This window comes from Triturus cristatus, chromosome 3_2 (assembly GCF_964204655.1).
Source record: "Triturus cristatus chromosome 3_2, aTriCri1.1, whole genome shotgun sequence".
In the NCBI taxonomy this organism is placed as follows: Eukaryota; Metazoa; Chordata; class Amphibia; order Caudata; family Salamandridae; genus Triturus; species Triturus cristatus.
The window spans coordinates 774,666,351-774,689,052 of NC_140584.1; the positions used below are offsets into that span (position 1 = coordinate 774,666,351).

Sequence of the window (22,702 nt, forward strand, 5' to 3'; positions counted from 1 at the left end):
AGGAGGGCTTTGAGGCAAATGCTGCTGGGGTAGATGTGGACGGACCGGCTCGTTGTCCACCTGCTCCGCCTCGGCGGAATCCACATCCGCGACCGCGTGGAGATTGGTTCTGCAGCCTGTGGCTAGGCGGACGTGAGGGGGCGCCCCTTCCTTGGCCATGAAAGGGGCGAAAAGCGGAAGTTTGCGGGCACGGGGCCGAGTGGCCCAAGGACTTGGCCGTAGCCCTGGAGTCCTTAAAGCGCTCCAGCGCACTATCTGCTTTGTCGCCAAAAAGGCGACTGCCATCGAAGGGCATGTCCATGAGGGTGCTCTGGACATCACCGGAGAAACTCGTGGACCTCAGCCAGGCGTGGCGAAGAATCGCTACCGTGGTCGCCATTGCCCTGCCTAGCAAGTCCGTTGTGTCCAGTCCACATCGGATTGCATGCCGTGCCACATCCCGCCCCTCGTCAAGAGCCTGGACGAGCCGTGTCCGGGCCTCCTCCGGACAATGGGGCAGCACATCCTCCACCGTATCCCACAGGGAGTGGGAGTAACGGTCCAAAAGGCACGCAGTGTTGATAGACCGCAACCCCAAACTAAGAGAGGAGAACAGTTTCGTCCCAAACTTTTCCAACCTTTTGAATTCCCGATCTGGGGGAGCGGACGGGAAGGAGGTCTGAGGGGTAGAGGCCTGGATAACCAGGCTGTCGGGCGTGGGGTGCATCGACAGAAAACTGGGGTCGCCCGGTGCAGGGCGGTGGCGCCGGGCCACGTTCCGGTCCACAGGAGGAACTGTAGAGGGCTTGGACCAGGTGCCCTTCAGAACGTCAATTAGTGCCTCATTGAACTGCAGCAGAGGCTCCAAGGAGTTTGCTGGCGGTTGAAGCACTTCGGTGAGGAGATTAGTCCTCACATCCACAGCAGGCAGCTCCAGCCCAAGGGCTTTGGCCGCCTTGCGCAGCACCACAGAAAATGTAGCACCTCACTCTGAAATCCACGGTTGGAGGAGAAATGAAGCCAGTGTCAAGGGAGGTGTCAAGACCACTGGATTCCCCAGTTTGTCTGCCCAGTCCTGAGATAACTGGCCCTGCCTCAGACCCCTCCCAGTCGACACCGTCATCCGATTCCTGGTATACAGGAGGAAGGATCGGAGCCGGGCGGAAGATTAACCTGCCATCCATCGGCGTCGGATGTGACACCGCTCCGACGCCAGGCCCGGACCAGGACTAAACCGGGGAACGGCGTTGTCCGAAGGCGGCGCCGGGGGCGGCTCCGGAGGGGTCGGCGCCGGCAGAGGGGTCGTGAGGTCGACCGGCGCAGACTGGATCCAGGCCTGGATCCCTCGGGGGCCTGCGGCGTCGGGACCGGAGTCTGCGCCAGGGCCGGTGCCGCCAGCTCGCTAGGCCTCCCAGTCGAGCCTGCGGGGCCCGAAGGCGCATCGGCAGGCGTCGACAGCGGAGGCAGGTTCCTCATGGCCACGAGGAAGTCCCTGACCTCCGCCGGAGTCGTGTCAGACCCAGGGACCAGAGGGTATGGGGTCGGACGAGACTCCTGCGGCTCCGACGGAGCAGAGTGGGTGGTGCCATCCGAACCCTCAGCCGAGTCACGCGACCTGCGAGGGGAGCCAGAAGAGCGATGTCGCCTCTTTGACTTACCGGATCGTGAAGACTTTGACCCAGACGAGCGAGGATGGCTGCGGCTCCGGGACCGGTCCCTCGACCGGGACCTCGAGCAGCTTGCAGGACAGCTCCCGCCTAGCCTTCGAAGTCAAGGCACGACTCGGCATCGTGGTCTGCCCCAAGGCAATAGAGGCACCGGCGGTGGTGATCCGTGACCGACATCAGTCGGTGACAGGAGTCACAAGCTTTAAAGCCAGGCATCCCTATCGGCACCAGAGTCGAGGCAGACGAAGAATGGAACAAAAAGAGTTCAAAAAAGTTTATTTAAAAAATGACTAAAAAAGAGTATGCTCTTCCCAGATCGGTGCATACTGGCACGAAAAAAAAAAAAAGAAGAACTGACGTCAGCTCGCGAGAGCGGCGTCTAAGTACTCCGATGACGTCATCCCGGCGATCACGACGCCGATGACGGACGCGGAGCCGCAGACACCGCCTAGCGACGCGCAAGGGTATTACGGATGAAAAATCTTTCCGGATCCAGCCTGAAGCCTGGGGATATTCTAAGGTGAGGAATCTAACTAACGTGTTTCTTTCAGATACTACCATCACTGACACAAAGGAACAACTAGCACGAATCCAAAGTGACCTAGCAGATTATATGAATTACGTGGTGAATCAGAAGATTAACTGTCTGAATTGGAATTTAGACCGGTTCACTCACAAATGGGCATTCCCTTACGTGGAAGCAAATATTACCAGCCTAGGACTGAACAGTCATACCAACCTAATTTTCAGAGAGGGGGACGTCGCCACATTAGAAGAACCCTGCAGAATTGGACCTTTGATAATACCAGCAGTGAGAAAGAAGAGGTAAGTGCACAACCCTCCACTTCAAATCATAATAGAGTAAGATTCAACCTCCAGATTAGGATAAACGAAGATCTAGGGACACTGTTGAAGTATTTTTTAAGCCAGAATCAGAGAGGCAACAGAGGGGGTGGTCAGAGAGGAAGGGGCAAGGCACGCCAGAATACAGACCAAACATGGCCAATGTATTCACCTCGGATCCCTCGTAGCAGGGGCAGAACGCCCCTGTGAGCGACATAGTAGTTAACTTGTCTGATCACCAATTGGCGAGTGGGGAGTTTCAGGTTTTGAATAAGGGCCTGAGATTCGTACCCAGACATGACAACTTTAAATTCAGGACGGAATTCTTTGAATTAATGAGGAAAATGACACTGAAAATGTTTTTTGCGGATCAGGGTCCCCTCTCCTCGCTTTCAACGAATTTACATCACCCCTCACAATTTTGTCTCCCCACCAACTCTTTAGGGCTTGAAGTCCAGGTCTTTGAACAGAGGGTGCTCCAAAATATTGCCATTTTAGAACAATCTGAGCGTTAGCAAGCTGTTAACAACATGAGCGGTGAGGACTGGCAAGCAATTACATCTCAACAAAAGAATGAGTTGTTGACTATAAAAATCAGCCGATAAAGGCGGTGCGGTGATGGTGATGATGAATACAAAGGACTACAAGGCAGACGTTCTGAGATTATTAGGGTCACGCCAAAATTACCAACCACTGGCATGTGACCCCACTGGGGACCTCCAGGACCTTATCTTGACTCTGGTGACCAATGCCAAAGAAAAGACGTGGATCACATAAGGAGGCAGACTTCCTTATAAATCCTAAACCTAGGGCAATGGCACTTTACATCTTGCCAAAAATTCATAAAGTACAGCAACCTCCTCCAGGTCGCCCATTAGTATCAGGTATACAATCAGTTTTGGAGCTGTTGTCCCAGTTTGCAGATTTTTTTCTCAGAGAGTGTGTTATAACCTAAGCCTCCTATGTCCAAGATACAACCGACATCTTAAACATCCTGGACATGTTGGAATACAATCCTGAACATTAGGTACTGGTAACAATAGATATTGAATCTCTTTATACCAGCATACCTCAAGACGCAATGCTGGTGGCAGCAGCGGGGGAGCTTGGGGCATGTGAATGGTTCTATGACACACCGCAGTCATTGTATTGCAGGGTCTAGAGATAGCTCTGACAAAAAATGTCTTGCCTACAAGAACCAGTTGTATTTACAGTTGTCCGGTGCATCAATGGGGGCAACTTTTGTCCCCAGTCTGGCCTGCATTTATGTAGGCCGGTTTGAAGAAAATTTCATCTACCATAATTCCAACCCCTTCCAGAATAACATCTATCTCTGGAGAGGTTTATTGATGATGTGATATGTATTTGGACTGGACCTCAGGGTGACCTAGAAATGTTTTTTGAATTGGCTGAATGGGTTAGACATATATCTGGAATTTACCTGGACAAAGAGTAGGCATACTGCCACATATTTGGACTTGGATAATAATGCAGTACACAATAGACTCCACACCACTGTCCATCAAAAACCTACGGACAGAAACTCTCTTCTACACTATCGTTTGTTTCCTCCCAGGGCACTACGGGACAATCTGCCCATTGGGCAGTTCCTGCGGTATCGCAGGAACTGCACGTCTACACAGAAGTATGTGGAACAATCTGCAGAACTGATGGTTAAACTTGAGAATAGAGCTTACCCTGCTAAAGCAGTGAACAGGTCTCTAAATACCCCCGGGCTGCCCTATCGGAGAGAAATGTAAGGGAGAAGGGGAATTGTTTTTCCAGTGGTCACCACTTTTGACCCTTTGTGAACAAAAATCCGTCAAACCATTAAAAAACATTGGTCATTGCGGAGTATAAGCGAGTTTAAAATGCTATCACACAGGTTTGCTTTGAAGAGAGCAACGAACCTTTGGGATCGGCTGGTCCACACCTGCCCCATCCAAAGGATAAAGGACTCTGGAATTCCATCGGGACAGTAGCCTTGTGGGGGATGCTCAGTGTGTGAACTAACAAACAACTAAAAGTGTACGGTTGGCCAATGGTATAACATGGTATCTGAACAAATTTAGTAATTGCAACACTCCCAATGTTATATGCAGACTGACCTGTTCTCGCGGCCTGCACTATATCGGATTAACATCCTGTAAAGTGAAAATCAGAATTCAAGAGCATATAAGCACATTGAAGGCAGGGAAGCGAACCACCCGTTTGGTGCGCCTTTTCCAAGAACAACAACATTACTTCAGGGATGTCAAATGAACAGTGTTAGAAAGAGTGGTAGGTGATGGACACAACATAGTAGACTGGCTAGTAAGGAGGCACAGTGGATTTCCAAGAGCAGGCAGACCTAGTTGGTCTGAACGACTTTTGAATGGAACAAAGTGGGCAAACACCCGTGATGGAGGTGGAGCATAAGTAGTCCATTTCGGTCGAACCCTTGAACAGCTCGTGACTGCGTGCAGTTGTGTCCTTGGTGCCAGTCATGAGTGGAGTCATCTAGAGACCAATGGTTGAATCAGTCAGTCAGTCAGTCAAAATCACTTTATTTGGTTATTCAAAACCATAAAAGCATGTTAAAATACCCATCACATAGAACCAAGAAATACAATAATCCATCATAGATAAAAATACATGTGTAAAATGTCAGCAATAAAATGTAAAGTACATATTATAAAAGGGAGAGTCAATTTACACTCTAAAAAATATGATACCACAAACGTCCAATGTAATAAAATATGAAAAGAATAAGGTAGAATATTACAAAATTATTAAATAAATATACATAGAGAAAAGTCGAAACCCATAGGCCCTCATGTACACGGTAACGAAGATCTTGTCAAAGGAACCCTCCACTTGGCGCCACTGCAAGTCTAGCTCCTCCTGGAGAGGACGCATCCGCAACCTACAGCAAGTATTAGCGGAATGCAGAAAGAAATGGACCCCAGGAGGGATTTGTAGAGGCCAACTGAAAGTGACTGTTTTCTTATAAGTTGACGGGCCATGGCCATCAGCTTTTCTTGTCTCTCCAGAGTCGGAAAAGCTTTGTTGAGAGATGTGTCCAGAATGGCTCCCAGAAACCTGGCTGGTCTGGATGGACACAGATTAGACTTGTCCGTGTTGAGAGTAAGACCCAGATTGTCGAAAAGGCGTGTGCACACCGCGATAGATTCCTCTGCCGCGTGCTTTGAAGGAGACTTTAGCAACCAGTCGTCCAGGTAAGGGAAAACTTGGTGCTGTTCTCGCAGAAAAGCTGCCACGGCAGCTAGTACCTTTGTAAAGATCCGCGGAGCAGATCGGAGTCCCAATGGTAGGACCTTGAATTGAAAGTGGCTCTTGGCTACTGTGAAGCGAAGGAACTTCCTGTGGGCTGGATGGATGGGTACATAAAAGTATGTGTCTTGTAGATGTGGCCATGAAATCTCCTGAGTTTAGGAGTTGAAGGATGTTCTGTAAGGACACCATCCGAAACGACTGTTTGATGAGATAGGTGTTGAGCTCCTTCAGATCTAGAATAGGGAGCCACTTCTCTAAGGTCTTCCGAATCAGGAATAACCGGGAGTAATAAAAACCTCCCCGCTGAGAGAGGAACCGGTTCTTTCGCCTCTTTCAGGAGCATTTGAAGGGCTTCCTAACGTAGAAGGCGAAGATGTTTTGACTCAGTGGTGCGAGGGGGCTTGGAAGGTGGTGCATGGACGAATTCCAGAGTATGGCCGTATTGAATGAGTTTCAGAACCCAACAATCCGATGTTATTTGCCTCCAGTTGTGGAAGTAATGTGAGATTCTTCCTCCACTGGTGTTACAGGAGAAGGGACAGTAGTTAGAGCCAGCAAGCCGCTATTGACGCTTAGAGGCGTCCTTCCCCTGGCGTCCTTGTCGCCCTCTGTTATTAGACCTAGAGAAAGAGGATGATTGACCCTGCCACTGGTTATATTGCTGACGGTAAGATTGAGAGGCTGAGGTATAGTAAGAATACCGTTGTTGCTGGTATCCTCATCTATAGGAGGGTTGGCCTCTGCCTCTGGTCCCCCGAAAGTGTACCTTGCGGTACTGCAGAGTCCCTAAGGATCTTGCGGAGTACATATCCTTCCTAATATCTTGAAGCGCATCATTAATATGCTTCCCAAAGAGCACTTCCCCATCGAAAGGAAGATCCAAGATTTTGTTTTGGAACTCTGGACGAAACCATGTGGCTCGAAGCCAGCCCTGGCGACTAAGGACAGCAGCTCTCGCTAAGCAGCGGAACGCAGTTGTTGCCATGTCCATTGCACAGTCAATGACCTCTGAACGGGTCCTCTCTCCCTCCTGGAGAATCTTTTTCACCTCCTCCTCCGCATCGTTCGGCTATTGATCCAGAGAGGGGGAAAGATTGCACCACATCGGACGATCGTAATGGCCAAGTATCGCTAAGGCGTTTGAAGCTCCGACCATCAGGCTGGACATGGAGGAAAACCTCTTGCCGGCCTGATCCAGGCGCCTGCCTTTTATTATATGGAGGTGTCGTGAGGGGAGCTGAAGGATTTTTTAACTTCCTCTGGGCTGCCTGCGAGATGACAGAGTCCGGTTTAGGTTGACTAACCAGGCAAGCCGGGATATCCTGAGGGGCCTTATATTTATTTTCAAGGCGAGGCAGAACAGAAATCACAGTGGCTGGATTTCTCATCACCTTCAGACCCTCGTCCCAGACATGACCTACTATAGGAATGGTCCGAACCGATTTTCTGTAAGGCTCTTTTAAGTCATAAAGGAAACATTCAGATTGCACCGAGGGCATGGGCAGTTCAAATCTCTTAGCAGCCCTTTCCATCAAATTATGGAAACCCCCTATGTCTCCAGGGGGAGAACCCACTGGCGAAGGCAAAGCTGGATCAGGAATGACCGTCATCCCACTCAGTGTCCAGATCTGGAATAATGACGTTGCCCTGGTCCTCATTAGAGGTATCATACTGGATGAGAGGGACATTTGATGGTGTAGATGAAGTCACGGGCAGTGGTAGAGGTGGTGACACTTGAGGGGTAGAAGCCAATGTCGGTGGAAGAGCTGAAACTGGCACACCGACTGAAGCAGGAGATTGTGTTGGGAATCTCCGCTTATAGTCCGACAGCATGAATTGTAAGTCCGTTAGTAAGGAGGAAGGCAAATAAGACCATTGGTTGTTGGTAGTCCTCTTGATAACCCAAAGGAGGATCATACTGGTGCTCCTCCACGTACTCTTCCTCAGAGTCTGTGTCTTGGCACTTGAGATGGGCTACTCGCATACCCATAAGGCCCCTCCTCCTCCTCAGAACCATCCTCTTCAAGTAGGAGTGCAGGTGGTAGAGTAGTCACCCTCCGGGGAGGGGGGGGGGGGGGGGGGGGGGTGAGTCATTTCACAGGTAATCTGGCGCCGTCTGACCGAGGTAGCAATTTTCACCCCCCGCCGACGATGATGTAATGGGCTTTGACGAAGACATGGATGCCGTCGACGATACCGTCATCGAGAGCGTCGTCATCACTGTCGCAGATGCTGTCGTTGTCGTTGTGGTAGACGTGGTCGCTGTCGTCGTCATCCTCGTCAACGGAGTTACCATCACTGCGGAACCCACAACCATCGTCGATGCTGTCGACAACACAGGTGAAGGAGACAATGAAATCACCGTCAATGAGCCTGTCGACGGTGGTAGTACTGGAGGAAACGAGGACTTAAAGACTGTACCTTTGAAGCCTTCGTCAACGGAGTCGTTTACAGCGTCGATGAGTGAGTTTTCTTCACCGGCTTAACATCAGAAGAGCGTAATGATGGCTTTTTGAAGGCTTTTGGAGCCGCAGGAGGCAAAGATGGAGGAACGGAGCTGGACTTCCTCTCTGATGTCACTCCTGCCGACAGTCCTTCCCTCTCCTTTACACCTCGGTGAGGAGATTTGCTAGGACTACGCCTTTCAGACCTATGAGAGGTCTTTTTTAAGGCTTTACTGGGACGGTCTTTAGAAGGAGAAGGAGACCTCCTAGAAGATGCAGCGGAGGAGGCCTCATCACTGTCACTGGAGACTGGTTCTTTCCTTGACTTAGGCTTCTGGGGCCAGGTCAAGAGATGCCCCTCACAGTCCAGTAAAGTCTTTGTTGACAAGGTGCGGCAAATCTTATAGTCTGCTGCCTTGTGGTCTGGGTACAGACAGTAAATACTATCCTTGTGCTTGTCCTCCACATAAAGTCTCTTCTTAGCACAGGTAGCACAGGCTGTAAAGAGAGCTTTCTTCTCTTTATCAGACATCTTGACATGAAGTCTAAGTAGATTTTGCAAAAAAACGGGTGAAAAAACTGTAGCAACAAGTTTGACAGGAAAAAATTGAGCAGAGCTCAGTGGAGACTCCCTTGCACAACGTGCGATAGACAATCTAAGGCTCTGGGGTTCTCTCAGGAAGGATCTACGGGGTGAGGCTTATCTGATTGGTTGTTCACTTTATTTAGTCTCTTTTACAAAAAGAGGTGGATACGTTACAAAACTAGAATGGGTCTAGGCCTAGTTTCGGTTTCTGTAATGATTTCTATTGCTCTCAAATAACCTCTAGAAAAGTTTTGGGTGAGAGTTAGAGAGATTATAAACTCTCCCAGCTGGAGAGGAGACCCTCACTAGGGAGATTGACGGCCAAGTTTTTGGACGTAAAAACTATATGCGTTCTAGAACCAGTGCTAGATGACATACAGACGCTTCTGGCAAAAAAAGCTTATCTGCAATTCAGGTACGGAGTCCTACCGCTGCGCTCATTCACAAAAAAGTGGGAGGGACATATAAATGCAGAGTGCCCAGTGTGTCCCAATATAGAAGAGACCGATCTCCATGTGATATTTTTCTGCCAGGGGTATAAGAAGGCAAGATCACGATGGCTAACCCAGCTTTGAAGAAACTTGGGGTCTACACATTGTCGCGACATGTACAGGATTTTAAAGTTTGATACACGCATTCCCATGGTTTTCTCAATCTCACGCTATTTATTTTCCATGTGGCATAAACGCAGAGCCATCCTAAAGAAGCTGTAAATAGGATACATAACTGTATATGATTATTTTTTTTAATTGTACTTATTTTGTACACCCAGAGACAATTGATTGATTTTAAAGTTTTCTATTTTTTTTTTAAATAGAATGCATATAGAACTGACTCCTTAATGTACATAGCTCTCATTCTATTTTATTCTAATCACCCTGACAATTGGAGATAAATATGCTGGCTGAGTAAAAGCACACATGAGATCTAGCCACCTAATGTACTTCGCATAAGCACTTTATATCCTGTTCTCTAAGTTGGTTTATGCCCGGAAATGCCGCCATAGTGCCTCGATTGTGACTCTATCTTTTATGTAATTGGATTTTAACCATTTTATACTACTGTTTTTTAACTGTGCTTTTATGGACATTTGGAGCCGAAATAAAGTTTTATCACGACGGTAATGATTTCTATTGCTATTCTATATATACACCGGGGACTCCCATCTCGACGACGGGGGAATGATACAAGCATGGGAATCTATGAAAGTTCCAATACTGGAGTAAAAACGTTTTTTCACATTTTTTAATTCCAGGACACATGCTTAGCCCTCTTTTACAACATGTACAAGGGATCAAGAAACCTTTCACCTTACCCAGTCATTTAATTTGCAAACACATTTTCAGCCCAGGGGACCGTTTCCCCAACAGACAAAACAGCGGCAACTTCTTTTCTGTGAAGGTGCCGACAGCCAATCAGGACTTTGCTGTGGCGCGTGAACCCGTAGAGGATCCGGGACCCTATATATACACAAATTTGTTTTCCGGTTAATATCTTTAAAACTACTGAACAGATTTACACAAATAAGTGAAAGTGTGAGCTGCGTAAACAATTCTATGTTTCTACCAAATTCTGTGTAATTCCGTCCAGCAGTGCAGGCTGTAGGCGTGTTCAAAGGTCCTATGGGAATTAACAGGGGAAAAACGCATTTTAGGACACACCCCTTTTTTCCTTCAACCTCGCTTGATGGGCCACCCTGACACTTTTCAGAGATCAGCTGGCGCGAGTGTCGAATTTATTCGGAAAATTTCATGACGATTCATCAACCAGCACCAAAGATATAGGCAACTGAAAAACAGCTTTTTAATAGAAAGTAAGTCCCAACTACAACTACCTACTAGCGACGGATAGTGGGTTATATACACTCACACAAACCCACACACACACATATATATATATATACACACACACACATCTATATATACACACATACACACACAAATATATATATATATACACATACACACACACACACACATGTACATATATACACACATTTGCATAATATATATACATACACATGTGCACACACACATACACACAAATATAATGCATTTATCTGTGAAGTAAGAATCCAAACATTTATGTGAAGTTAATACTCCTGATGTACTTCCATGTGATGTAACAGCCCTTGAAATAAGGACTCCAATGCAGCAGTAGCATACATCCACGTACTCCCAGTACAGATGAACTGAGAGAAAGTTAATGGAGAATAGGCTTACCTTCTGAAGGGAAGGATTCAAATAAAAGGCCCATCTCACTCTTTTGCAGACTTGATTGAGGACCCTGATGAACCCCGGGATGCTATGCATTCGTAGACAACACCATTGTGCTGTACCATTCAAATCAGATTATGTTTTCGCATGTCGTTATGTACCACAGAAACCCAATCTTTGTGGCTTGCTCCTTTACTTCCAGGTTCTTAGAAGGGCTTAGACCCAGAGGCTTCTCTTCCTCAAAAGGCGGAGAAAATCCCAGAACACGGGTGGGGTCCTTAGTGGTATCAAAAGGAGGTGCAGACTCGCGCCCAGAGATAGAAACAAATTCCTTTACCTTAAATAGGACTTTAGTCTGGTAACAAAAACCCAGGGACTCCTTTGCTATAGATTTCTTCTAGCAATTTATAATACATAGTCTCTCAACCATCTCAAGTTAACACACTAAATGGCAGTTTTCAAGAAAAGAAACTTGCACATTGTGAGAGTCAGAAGTTGAGAACTGCTGGTCATAGGAGATGCACTGTGCGTGAATGCTGCTCTCATTGGCATGTGCGGTAGGAGGAAAATCTCTCAAAGATCCAATCAAGTCAAAAACCGTAAAAAAAAACACCCCTGAACCAGAATGGAAAGTAGAAAACAGAGCGATCCAAAAGGGGACGCACCAGAGAAGTAGATACACCCATTCGACTCAGCAGAGGAAGAAAAACAGAAATGGTTGAGGAAATTGGAGGCACATGTACAGGGATGGGGCTGAGGTAAAATAATGGACATTTAAGCATGAAGCACTCAAATTCTTTGAAAAAGATCACTTTCTTTCCTGAAGCTTTTTTTCGAGTCTTGCTTCTGGTTCAAGCAAACGACGAGCAGGATAAAATTAAAACGTGTTCAAAATAAAAAAAATGAAACGTGTGCCAGTGGCATGGCTCAGTAAATTGAATGTCTGCGGCTCAAACAAGCAGGGGTATCAGCTAGCCTTTTCAAATACTGGCAAGGTCAAATAGGCCTTCCATTCTTTTGAGGGGAGTATATTGCGTACCGTTAACTTGGGTTATAGCAACATCTGCTATTCATAGCTGTTAGAAACAACATAAGGGCACAATAAAGTGTTCTATCTATACATACAAAACTGACAAGGCAGACATTTTTTGGGAAGAATTTGAAACGAAGTGAAAACCACTTCAATAAAAGCACGTTCTTTGAATTGATCCTACTCAGCACGCAGACCGTAAGTATGCTTACCTCACCAGGAGTTTACGCATGTTTATAAAAATCCACACAGTTTTGCAGATAAACGCTGGATATAAAGTAATATCATACCACTGCATTCATGTTTTGGCGAAGAACAGCATTGTGGAAATGGACCATTTTGACTTCTTTCTGCAGGTACATTCGCTCAATTTCTAATCGCCGACACTTCTCCTTTTCTGCAGACAGTGCCAAAGCCAAAGCTTTATTGTTGTGTTTCAGTGAGATCTTGAGAATGGATGAGTTATCTGAGAGAAACAAAATTTGGAGAACATTGGCATGTTAAGATAAGTATGAACAATAGTTACTTATCTGTAATCTGTGGTTCTCCAGTATTGGTGTCTTTCATAGATTCACATGCCTGAATCATTCCCCGTCGTCGGAGTGGGAGTCCCACGGTACATAGAAAAGCAATAATCATGCATATAATAACCAAAAACCTTGGTAACCTGGAAGTAAAGTAGCCTAAGCTACAAGACAAAAACTTCCACACCTATGACTATCACAGTCATTATGTCCAGTCCAAACTGCAGCCAATCAGGCGACAGCATCCACCAAAATGTTCTCCTCAGAGGCTCAGGCTCTCAGATTTTCTCGCACAGGAGTGAACCAATAAATAATAGCCTAAAAGCCTCTGAGGGGAGGTGGGCGGGTTGCATGTAAATCTATGAAAGACACCAATACTGGAGAACCACAGATTACAGGTAACTATTGTTCTTCTCCAGTATTTGGGGTGTCTGTCATAGATTCACATGCCTGAATCAGAGTAGATAGCAGTACGTAATCTCATGCTCGTAAGACACTGTTTTTGTATCACAGCCAATATACATTATCAAACGGTATATCTGCAGAGAAAAACATGTGTGTATCAACATATGCAGAACAATTTCAAGATATAGAAATAGTATGGAAAAAAGCGTCTTATATAAAGCATAGTGGAGGAGGGAAAACAGAGGCTCACCTTATTTGAAAAAATTGCGTAGAACAGCTTGTCCCACTGATGCATCTGCATCACTTGCAGCTTCCAAACAGAAATGTCTGGTAAAAGTGTGCCTGTTGAACCATGTTGCCGCTTTACAGATCTGGTGAAGAGGCACACCGGCAAAAAGAGCTGTGGATGAAGAGATTGCTCTTGTAGAGTGCGCTCTTGGGGTCGCTTGCAATGGTCTTCCCGCTTGATCATGACATAAGCAAATTGCAGCAGAGATCCAACGAGCAATGGTTGGTTTTGAGACCGAATGTCCTTGGAGTGCTTTGCCATATGTCACAAAGAGTTGATCCAATTTGGGTATTGTTGCTGTCCGTTGTAAGTAGAACTTGAGACATCTTTTGATGTCAAGGGAATGCAAAGCTTTTTCTGCAGCTGTGAGCGGATTTGGGAAAAAAAGTTTTTAAAATTATAGTTCATTAAGATGGAAATCCGTCGGGACCTTTGGCATGAATTTTGGGTTAGTGCGCAGCACTACAGATTTGGATGTAAACTGTAGAAAAGGTGGATGAATAGTGAACGCTTGGAGGTCACTATCTCTTCTGGTTGATGTCAAAGCCAGCAATAAGGAAACCTTCCAAGAAAGGAACTTCAAATCCACTTTGTGAATGGGTTCGAAAGGGTGCCGCATTAGTTGTACAAGTACTATATTAAGGTGCCAAGAAGGAGGTGGACGTCGGATAGTAGGGAACATCCGGAACAACCCCTTAAAAAATTGTTGAGTGACTATTGGAATAAAGAGTTAACACCATCCTGCCGAAACCTTGAAATCGCAGCCAAGAACACCTTCAGAGTAGAATGGGATAGACCGAACCTTGCTAACTGTAGAAAGAATTGCAGAATTTGTTCTGGTCTTGCATGAATAGGGTGGAGATTGGCAGACTGACACCACATGCAAAATCTCTTCCATTTTAGTTTGTAAGTTTTAATCGTTGCAGGTGCTCGAGCATTAGCCAAAACCTCCCGACAGTCTGGAGGAATATCTAGGTGAGCAAATTCAAGGTGTTGAGGAGCCATGCCGCTAATCTCAGCGATGCTGGGTCCGGACGACAAATTTGTCCATTCTGGAGGGTCAGAAGATGCGGAGTTGGCCGGAACTGGATGGGCTCGCACTCCGAGAGGAGGAGAAGTTCCGCAACCAGTACTGGCCGGGCCACCTGGGAGCAATTAATATCATGCGGCAAGGTTGTTTCTTGATTTTGCGCAGAACTCGTGGAACCAACGGAATCGGTGGAAAAGCGTAGGCATATATTTGTGACCAATTCATCAAAAATGCATTTCCGAGTGAGTCTTTGTGGGGAACCCAACTTGCAAAGAATGGGCATCTGCGGTTCTGGCTGGTTGCAAAGAGGTATAGATCGGGATACCCCCATTTTTGAAACACCCTATCTAGGGATGGTTGATGCAGTTCCCATTCGTGATTTGATGTTGTGGATCTGCTGAGGGAATCCGCCAGAACATTGCTGACCTCGTCCCGCCTTGCTTGTTCAAGTAATGCATACTTGTTGTATTGTCCGTTCGTATTCGTATGCATGCTCCTCTGATGATGGCGCGTAAGGATTTTAGAGCCAAGAATATGGCTCGCAGCTCTAGGAGATTGATATGCCACCTTTTTTGTTTTAAAGTCCATCTGCCGTTGACTGTCATTTCTTGAAGGTGCGCCCCCCCCATCCCTCAAGGGAAGCATCTGTGGTAATGGTGAAATCCGGCATTTCGACTAGAAATGCACCACCTTCTTTCAAGTTCTTCATCTGGCTCCACCAATGAAATGATTCCTGCATCCGTAGGGTGATGCGAATGATATCCTCGAAAGATCCTGTAATCTGGAGCCATTGAAGGTTGAGCTCTTCCTGTAGTGGCCTCATTCTGTATCGGCAGTTGGGAATCAGATGAATGCAGGACGAAATCATTCCTAGGTAGGATTTGTACAAACGGACTGAAACGCACTCTTTTGACAGCAGTGAGCGCGCGAGGTTGCATATCTTGATTTGTCTTTTTTTTTTTAGACAAAGGCGTGGGTCAGTTTTGTGTCCAGTGTTGCTCCTAGAAAAGTCCCTCTCTGCGATGGAGCCAGATGAGACTTTTCTAAATTTATGGAAAGACCCAGAGACTGGAAAAGTAAGAGGCACTTCGGATGCTGTATTGAAAGAATTCGCCTTGATATGGCAGTCGTCTAAGTACGGGAAATTTTGAATACCCTGCAGGCGAAGGTGTGCCGTGACAGGCACTATGACCTTTGTAAATACCCGGAGTGCTGAACGGAGTCCAAATGGAAGGACTCTGGATTGAAAGTCTCTGCCAGCCACTCTGAGCCGTAGAAATTTTCTGTGTCTTGGAAGGATGGGCACACGAAAATAAGCGTCCTGAAGGTCGAGGGTGGCCATGTGATCCCCCGCTGAAAGTAACTATAGAATTTCTTGAAGTGTTAACATTCGGAAGGACAGCTCCTTTAAGAAGGGCGCGAAGGTCGAGAATAGGGCGCCATTCTCCCGACTTTTTCCGGATGAGGATAAATCTTTAATAGAAACCTGTTCCTCTTTGTAACAGAGGGACTTTTTCGATTGACCCCTTCCGGATCATCAGATTTATTTGGGAAAAAAGCTCTTTGAGATGAGCAGGGGGTGGACCCTTGGGAGGAGAATTTGGTGGAATCTTTGTGAATGCCAGAGCATGGCCTCTGGCTACTATATCCAAAACCCACTCGTCTTTAGTAATTTTGGACCAGTTCGAATAGAAGTGGGATATTCTTCGTCCAATTTTTATCTGGGGCAACGGCAGAAATGGTGGCAGGTGGCTGACCTCATTGTTTTTTATTGGACTCTCGTCCACGAAAGGATTGCTTCTTTCTTGACCGCGAATGAGAATGACTTCGCTGTCCATAGGATTGCTGCCTGTAGTTTGGGAATTTTTGGCCAGTCTGGGAGGATTGATAAGAACGCTGCCGATTATAACCTCCCCTGTTGGAGAAGGAGCCGCGTCCTTTGGCACCATGGAAGGAAGATTTTCGGAACTGTAGGCTGCCAAGAGACCTCACCGTCTCTGTATCTTTTTTAATAGTCTGAAGGGCTTCATCAACATGCTGTCCGAACAGAGACTCTCCATCAAACGGCATATCGATGATTTTCGATTGGACCTCTTGATGGAAAGATGTTGACTTTAGCCAACCTTGCCTCCTCATTACTGCTGCACCCGCCAATTGCCTGAATCCAGTAGATGCCACATCCACGGCTGCATCGATGATTTCCGCCGAGGTATATTCCCCTTATTGTAAGATTTTTAAGGCCTCGGACTTTGAAGGCTCCGGCAGCATATTAATGAAGGGGGAGATGTCGGACCACATCTGGCGATCGTATCTCCCTAATATGGCTAGGGAGTTTGCAGCCCGAACCATGGTCGCCGCCATCGTGGAGACCTTTTTCCCGATTGCATCCAATCGTCTGCCATCTCTGTCAGGTGGAGATGAAATTGGAGACGAGGGGTTCCTGGCCCGTCTCTGCACCGCCTGGGCTATGACGGAGTCAGCTTTAGGCTGACCGATGAGACATGCCGGTGAGTCGCTTGGTGCCTTATATTTTTTGTCTAACCTTGGTAAGACTGCTGGGAGAGAATTTGGTGTAGCCATGATCTTTAAGCCCTCTTTCCAAATAAAATCTATAATCGGAATTGTCCTAATCTGTTTCCTTGGTTGGTCTTTAAAATCGTAGAGGAAGCAGTCATCCTTTTTTACTTCCATTGGAATAAGAAATCTCTTAGTTGCTCTCTCCATAAGGAGATGAAAACTTCCGATATCCACCGGAGGAGAGTCCACAGGGGCCAGAGCGGTTGGTGACGGTGTTTGTATTTGATAGTCGTCCCACTCCGACAGCACTGTATGGTCATCCACCTATCCCTCTTCCCTGTCCTCGTCAGTAGTATTTGCGTCATGTGAAAGACGAGATGGCAATGGAGAAGGTGGTCTTGGAGATTGGAAAGAGGTTATGGGAACCCTTGGAATAGGCGTAGAGGGAAGCCCCGATAATAGTCCTGTAACATATATTGTAAGTTGTTCAGCAGGTCTAACGGCATTTGTGCAGAAGGAACTGAGACAGGAGGTGGAGGTTGCGGTTCAGTACCTGGATCTTCCTCCTGGTCGTCATCCTGGTACTTGATAAACAGTTCTGATGGACTCCTTGCAGTCCGAAATCTATCATCCTCCCCAGATTCGTCGTCTTCATCCTCCTCCTCCGAATCTAAAAGCTGTTCCGGCAGTTTTAATGGCGATAAGGTTTCCAAAGAGGATCCACGGCGTTGAAGAAGAGAAGTCACCGTCAATGGCTGGTTAGATAAGGCAGACGCCGAAGTTGCATTCCAAACCTGCATATCTGTACAGGTAGATAAGAGAGGCGTCGACGAGTGTGTCGTCGACGGAAACGTTGACTATGGAGATGGTGGCAAGCATATCTGGTCTGTTACGGAAGCAGTCTTAGACGACGAGGCCATTTTCGTCGACGAGATGTTAGCCGTCGACGAGGCTATCTTCGTCAACGAGGAGGAGGACAACGAGGCAATCTTCGTCGACGAGGAAATCTTTATCGTCGACGAGTCAGTCTTCGTCGACAGAATGGCCGTCGACGGCACGGTAGCCTTCATCGACGAGGTGGCCGCCGACGAGGTGGGCGTCGACGCCGCAGTTGATGAAATCTTTTTTGTCCATACTGTCGACGGAGCGGAGACGAGTGGTGACACTTCCTTCGTCGACGAGAAGGGTCTGACACTCACGGAGACCAGCGTAGACGGAGACGAAGCCGACGTCAATCATTTTAGGTCTCGGAGACCAGAATGTAACCGTCGACGTTGATGTAGCGTCGACGATAACCGTCGACGACACCGTCGATGACGGCATTTTTACCCGAGGTAAATCTTTCTCAGGAAATCTTTTAGTTGCCAGAGACTTTCCTAATTTCCTCGGGGGCGTAGCAGGCTTGGATGTTGAAGGTAGAGAAGTCTTCTTTGAAGAAGACGACTGGCCAGAGACCTTAGCAGGCTGAATTTTCCTCAACACCTTCGCCCCAGGAGAAGATAATTCTTCTGCAGCCATCCTTTTTAGGTCTCGCTAGCGTAAGGCTGTGCGCATGCACAGTCTCGCTGGCGAGATTTATTGTTGACAGGGTATTTTCAGTAAGGGGCATTAAGCCCCGCCCCTCTTTCCCATTGGCCGGCGTCACCGTTTATGGTAAACGGCGGCCAGCCATTTGGACGGCCTCGCCTGCTTTGAGTTGGTCGCAAAAGGTTTCTTATCTTTATGGGGCCAAACACATGGCCCCATAAAGACAAGAAACCTTTAGGCAGGCGAGGCCACGGCAGAAAAAGCCAAACGAAAACGTCATGGCGAGCGCTTGTGTTTATATGCGCTCAAGCCATGCTGTGCATTCTACATTCCAGGTTGTGAATCGTAAAGCTTACCACACATGCTGCTGCTACAGAGTGTGAGGTGAGGGGGGGGCAGAGAGCAGTGGGCCTTGGGAGGGATGAGGTGCTGTTGCCCAGGGGAGAGGGTGGGAGAGATATGTGGGGCAGCTGGCAAGGTTAATATTACCAACTGAAATGGTAATAAACTGCAAGAACGTTATGGGGCATTAATAAAGTGCCAAGGGAAATAGTTGCAGGATATTTCTGAGTATTGGTGTATTCGCATAGCTCACCTTTCACCGATTGTGGCTCGTCTGGCGAGGTCCCCGCCCGAGGGTGGATTTCCTCCTCAAGGCACATTTGTGGGGATGGGTGTGTTGGTGATGGAGCCACCAGGTGGCTGGGGTCTGTGGAGGTCGGCGTGGGCTGCTTGGTTGCCGATCTAGGGTTGATGCGGTGTTGGAATGCCCGCGGTGACTGGCGTTGTGGTCGCCCACACTTTCGTGATGGGTGCAAGAAATTAAAGGACGGAGTAAAATTCAGGGGGGAGGGTAACCTTGGGAGCGGGCGGAGTTTGAAGGGAAGGGAGGGCGACACGGGAGTTTATTTTATGCGTTTTTATATAACACGGACTTTACCCGAAGGGGTCAGGGTGCCATCAGACGGAGTGGCAAAGGTGTTGTTCTGGGGTGTGGGTGGAGTGGGATGTTTGGGTGAAGGAAGCAGGGGCGATCGGTTGAGGGTAGGGGGGGGCGTTGTGTGTTTTGGGGGTCGGAGTGCTGCGTGGGAGGGTACGGGATGGGGCGTGAAGGGGAGGTGGGCGTTCCTCAGCAGGTCGGGTATGCGCAAAGGCTGGGAGGAGACTTGGCGGCGGTTTGAGCACCATTCAGAGAGGATGGATGTTTTGCCGGGCTGGGCTCGGCCTGCTGGCATGTGGCTAGCTGTGGAGGATAAGAGGCAGTACGGAGGATTTGATGTGGGAAGGCCGGAGTGTCGGTGCTGGTTTGGATGGGTGGGTGATGTGTGAAAGTCGCATGGCGCCTGGGGGGGTTGGTTGCAGGAGTAGTGGTTGGGAGGGGGGACTGTTTCTTGGAGGGCTGCAGGCTCACTGTGGAGGTTGCGAAAAGAAGATCGGAATGTTATTAAGGAGGCAAGAATAGGCAGGATCGGGACCCCAGGGGGGGCCACAGGCCTTGTGGGCGGGACTGTCTACTTTAGGCCGGTGGGATGGGGTGCGGTTTTCGGTGTGGACGGGCAGCCGGTGGCCCTGGGCAGGTTGTTAGATGTCCGGGGAGGCAGACTTTGTCAGGGTGTGGCGCAGCGGGTGGTCCTGTGACAGACTGACACACATTGATTGGGGTTGGAGGGGGACGAAGGCACGCCGGGGGAGGGGTGGGGGCAGGGGCACTGGGGAGAGGCAGCGTCGGGTCTCATTACATGTTGAAGGGAGGTGCCATGGGCACAGACAAGGTGTACAGCACCTGGAGGCTAATTACATCTGGGTTTCTCCCCTCCCGCTATCCTCATTTCTCTTCGGCCTCAGGTGGAAGGGGTGGGGTGGGCTTCCGAGGAATCCCTCGGCATTCCTGCCACATCTGGAAGTGGAGGAGTATGGGGGTTTGCAGTGCCAGGCACTGGTGGGCGCTACACCCACAGCTGGGGAGTGCAGCGTTTAGGCACCGGGTGACTAGGGGTGAAGCACTGTCTGGGGAGGGATGAGGAGGCGCTATACAGGGAGCAATGTCTTCGGGTTATGCAGAGGTCCCTCGGGGGCGGGTGATAGGAAGAACACACTGGGAGGTTGATGCAGTCCTGGGGTGGGGGAGAAGCAAACCTTTCCTTTAAAAAGCACATCTAGACATTGGGGGTTTGTGCCCCATCTCAGGGTGCGTTTTGTGCATTTATTCCTATTATCCCTGGTTCAGCAACATGCTCATGGATGCCATGTCTACTCTGTATCTATGTCAATATTCTTTATGACACAGACATGTCACGTGAAGTAGCACGCTGAGTTGGGGAGCTGATGAAATGTATCTCTGGATGTTATAACTCCATAGGTCTGCTCATGGCCTCACCTTCAAGGTGCTGTTTGATTCTGACTTAAGTCCCGAGTGAGAGGGCAGTGGTTGGGGGCTTCCCGTGTTCCTGCTGGGGGGCATTGTACTGTGAAGTAATGGAGCACAATGTTGGGTGTGAATGAGCAGTCAATTATTCGAACTCTGCGTGATTTAAAACACATTCACACAGTCATGTGAACAAATATGACTTGGTGACAGCACAATGGGCATGCAGCTAGATCGTGACTTGTTGTCTAACATGGGGAGGTTCATAGAGTCACTAGAGGATTATGAGGAATCTGCTGTGAAAGTGAAGGAAGAGCACCGATGTGGAATCCCACGCTCCTGTGGTGTTTAGGCCCTATGAAGAGTGCACACAGACCCAGATACAGCTAACATTTAAAAAGCTTCTGGCAGGCATCTGTGAAGGCCATAATCCCCCGACCCCTGGAGATTGTAAACATCAAGGGGCCTTCATGTCAAGCTCAAAGACCTCATAATAAATCAGGTCTTCTCTCCGGGAAACTCATTCCTTAGTTGCCCTCTAGGCAGGGACAGGAAGGCAGGATTACGGTTCCAGCACGAGACAAGCATTTGCAATGCAATGGGCCTCGCATTTACGCGAGATTAAACTATTGGCATTGTAAATAACAATGCCGTTTATTTAACTTTTAAAAACAAAAATTAAAGGCATTGCCATTTGCAATGTTAATAGCTCAAACTCTTGTAAATGCGAGACCTATTGCATTTTTAATGCTTGTTCTGGAGGATATAGAGGACCCAGAAGCTGCACTTTCTACCTCAGATAAAGGGTTGTCCTTGTCCTTAATCTTCTGTAGCCACAGAAGTAGGTGCCCTTCTCTATCCCGGAGGGTTTTCTGAGGGAAGGTCCTGCAGATCTTACAATCCCTCACATCATGAACCGGATAGAGGCAGTAAATACACTTCTTGTGAGGATCTTCAGAGAAGAGCCGAAGCTTGCCACAGGACTCACAAGGCCTAAAGAGAGACCTTTTAGAAGTGTACATCTTGAAGTAATCCAAAAACTAGCAAAAAACTGAAGTACTGAGCAGATCTCAGGGAGACTCCCTTCACACGACGTGCGGTAGAAAATCTGAGAGCCTGAGCCTCTGAGGAGAACATTCTGGTGGGTGCTGTCGCCTGATTGGCTGCAGTTTGGACGGCACATAATGACTGTGATAGTCATAGGTGTGGAAGTTTTTTCCTTGTAGCTTCGGCTACTTTACTTCCTGGTTTCAGGTTACTAAGGTTTTTGGTTATTATATGCATGATTATTGCTTTTCTATGTACTGTGGGACTCGCACTACGACAACGGGGAATGATTCAGGCATGTGAATCTATGAAAGACACCCCAAATACTGGAGAATGAGGTTTACTCCGTTAATTTCCTCACTGTAGTAAAGCAGCCGCATATATGCCAAAACAGTTAGTAATATAAATATACGAAAATGAAGACTGGTAAAAGAGCATTTAATTGATCACAGCTGAAAGTAGAGAGAGACAGACAAAAGAGACGCACCAGCAAATGATAGTATTGAACACTTTTAAATCCAAGGGTGGTCCCCTTCTGTCACCAATATATGGAGTACCATTACATTTGGTAGTGCTACAAAGCATCAAAAACATACGAGGTGGCCAGCACTAAATACAAAAACTGAAACTCCGATTAATACCGGGTCTATACATTCAAAATCAAAAAGCTAAAAGTAACCTTTACATAGTAGTGTGTAGAGTCTCTTATCAACCTGAGGGTATCCTTTCCCTCTGGTGGCAGGAACAGCAAACCCTTCTATAACTGTTTCAATACAGACCTTTATGCGCCGGTATTGTAGATGCATGCAGCAAATAGCAAACATGACCACAAGTTTAAGAGTCACCAGGCAGGTAAATAGCGTTAACTGTATCGATTCTTAGGTTACACTGCATCTTGGTTCTTCTGCACACAGACCTGGAGCTAGGACCTCTGTAGTGCATGTGTCTCAAAATCAG

General features: G+C 47.7%; 1 protein-coding gene across 4 annotated transcripts in view; it reads right to left on the minus strand.

Annotated features, from left to right (window-relative positions):
* Window positions 1-22,702, minus strand: part of LOC146858071 (uncharacterized) — a 499,452-nt gene that overhangs the window by 363,602 nt on the left and 113,148 nt on the right. For 3 of the 4 annotated variants that reach the window (XM_085648839.1, XM_085648840.1, XM_085648841.1), the window contains one exon: window positions 12,332-12,507. In XM_085648839.1, the coding sequence (XP_085504965.1) occupies window positions 12,332-12,507 (176 nt within the window). Of the gene's footprint in view, window positions 1-12,253; window positions 12,508-22,702 lie in introns of those variants that run through there. The other variant, XM_085648842.1, reaches the window with a different exon arrangement.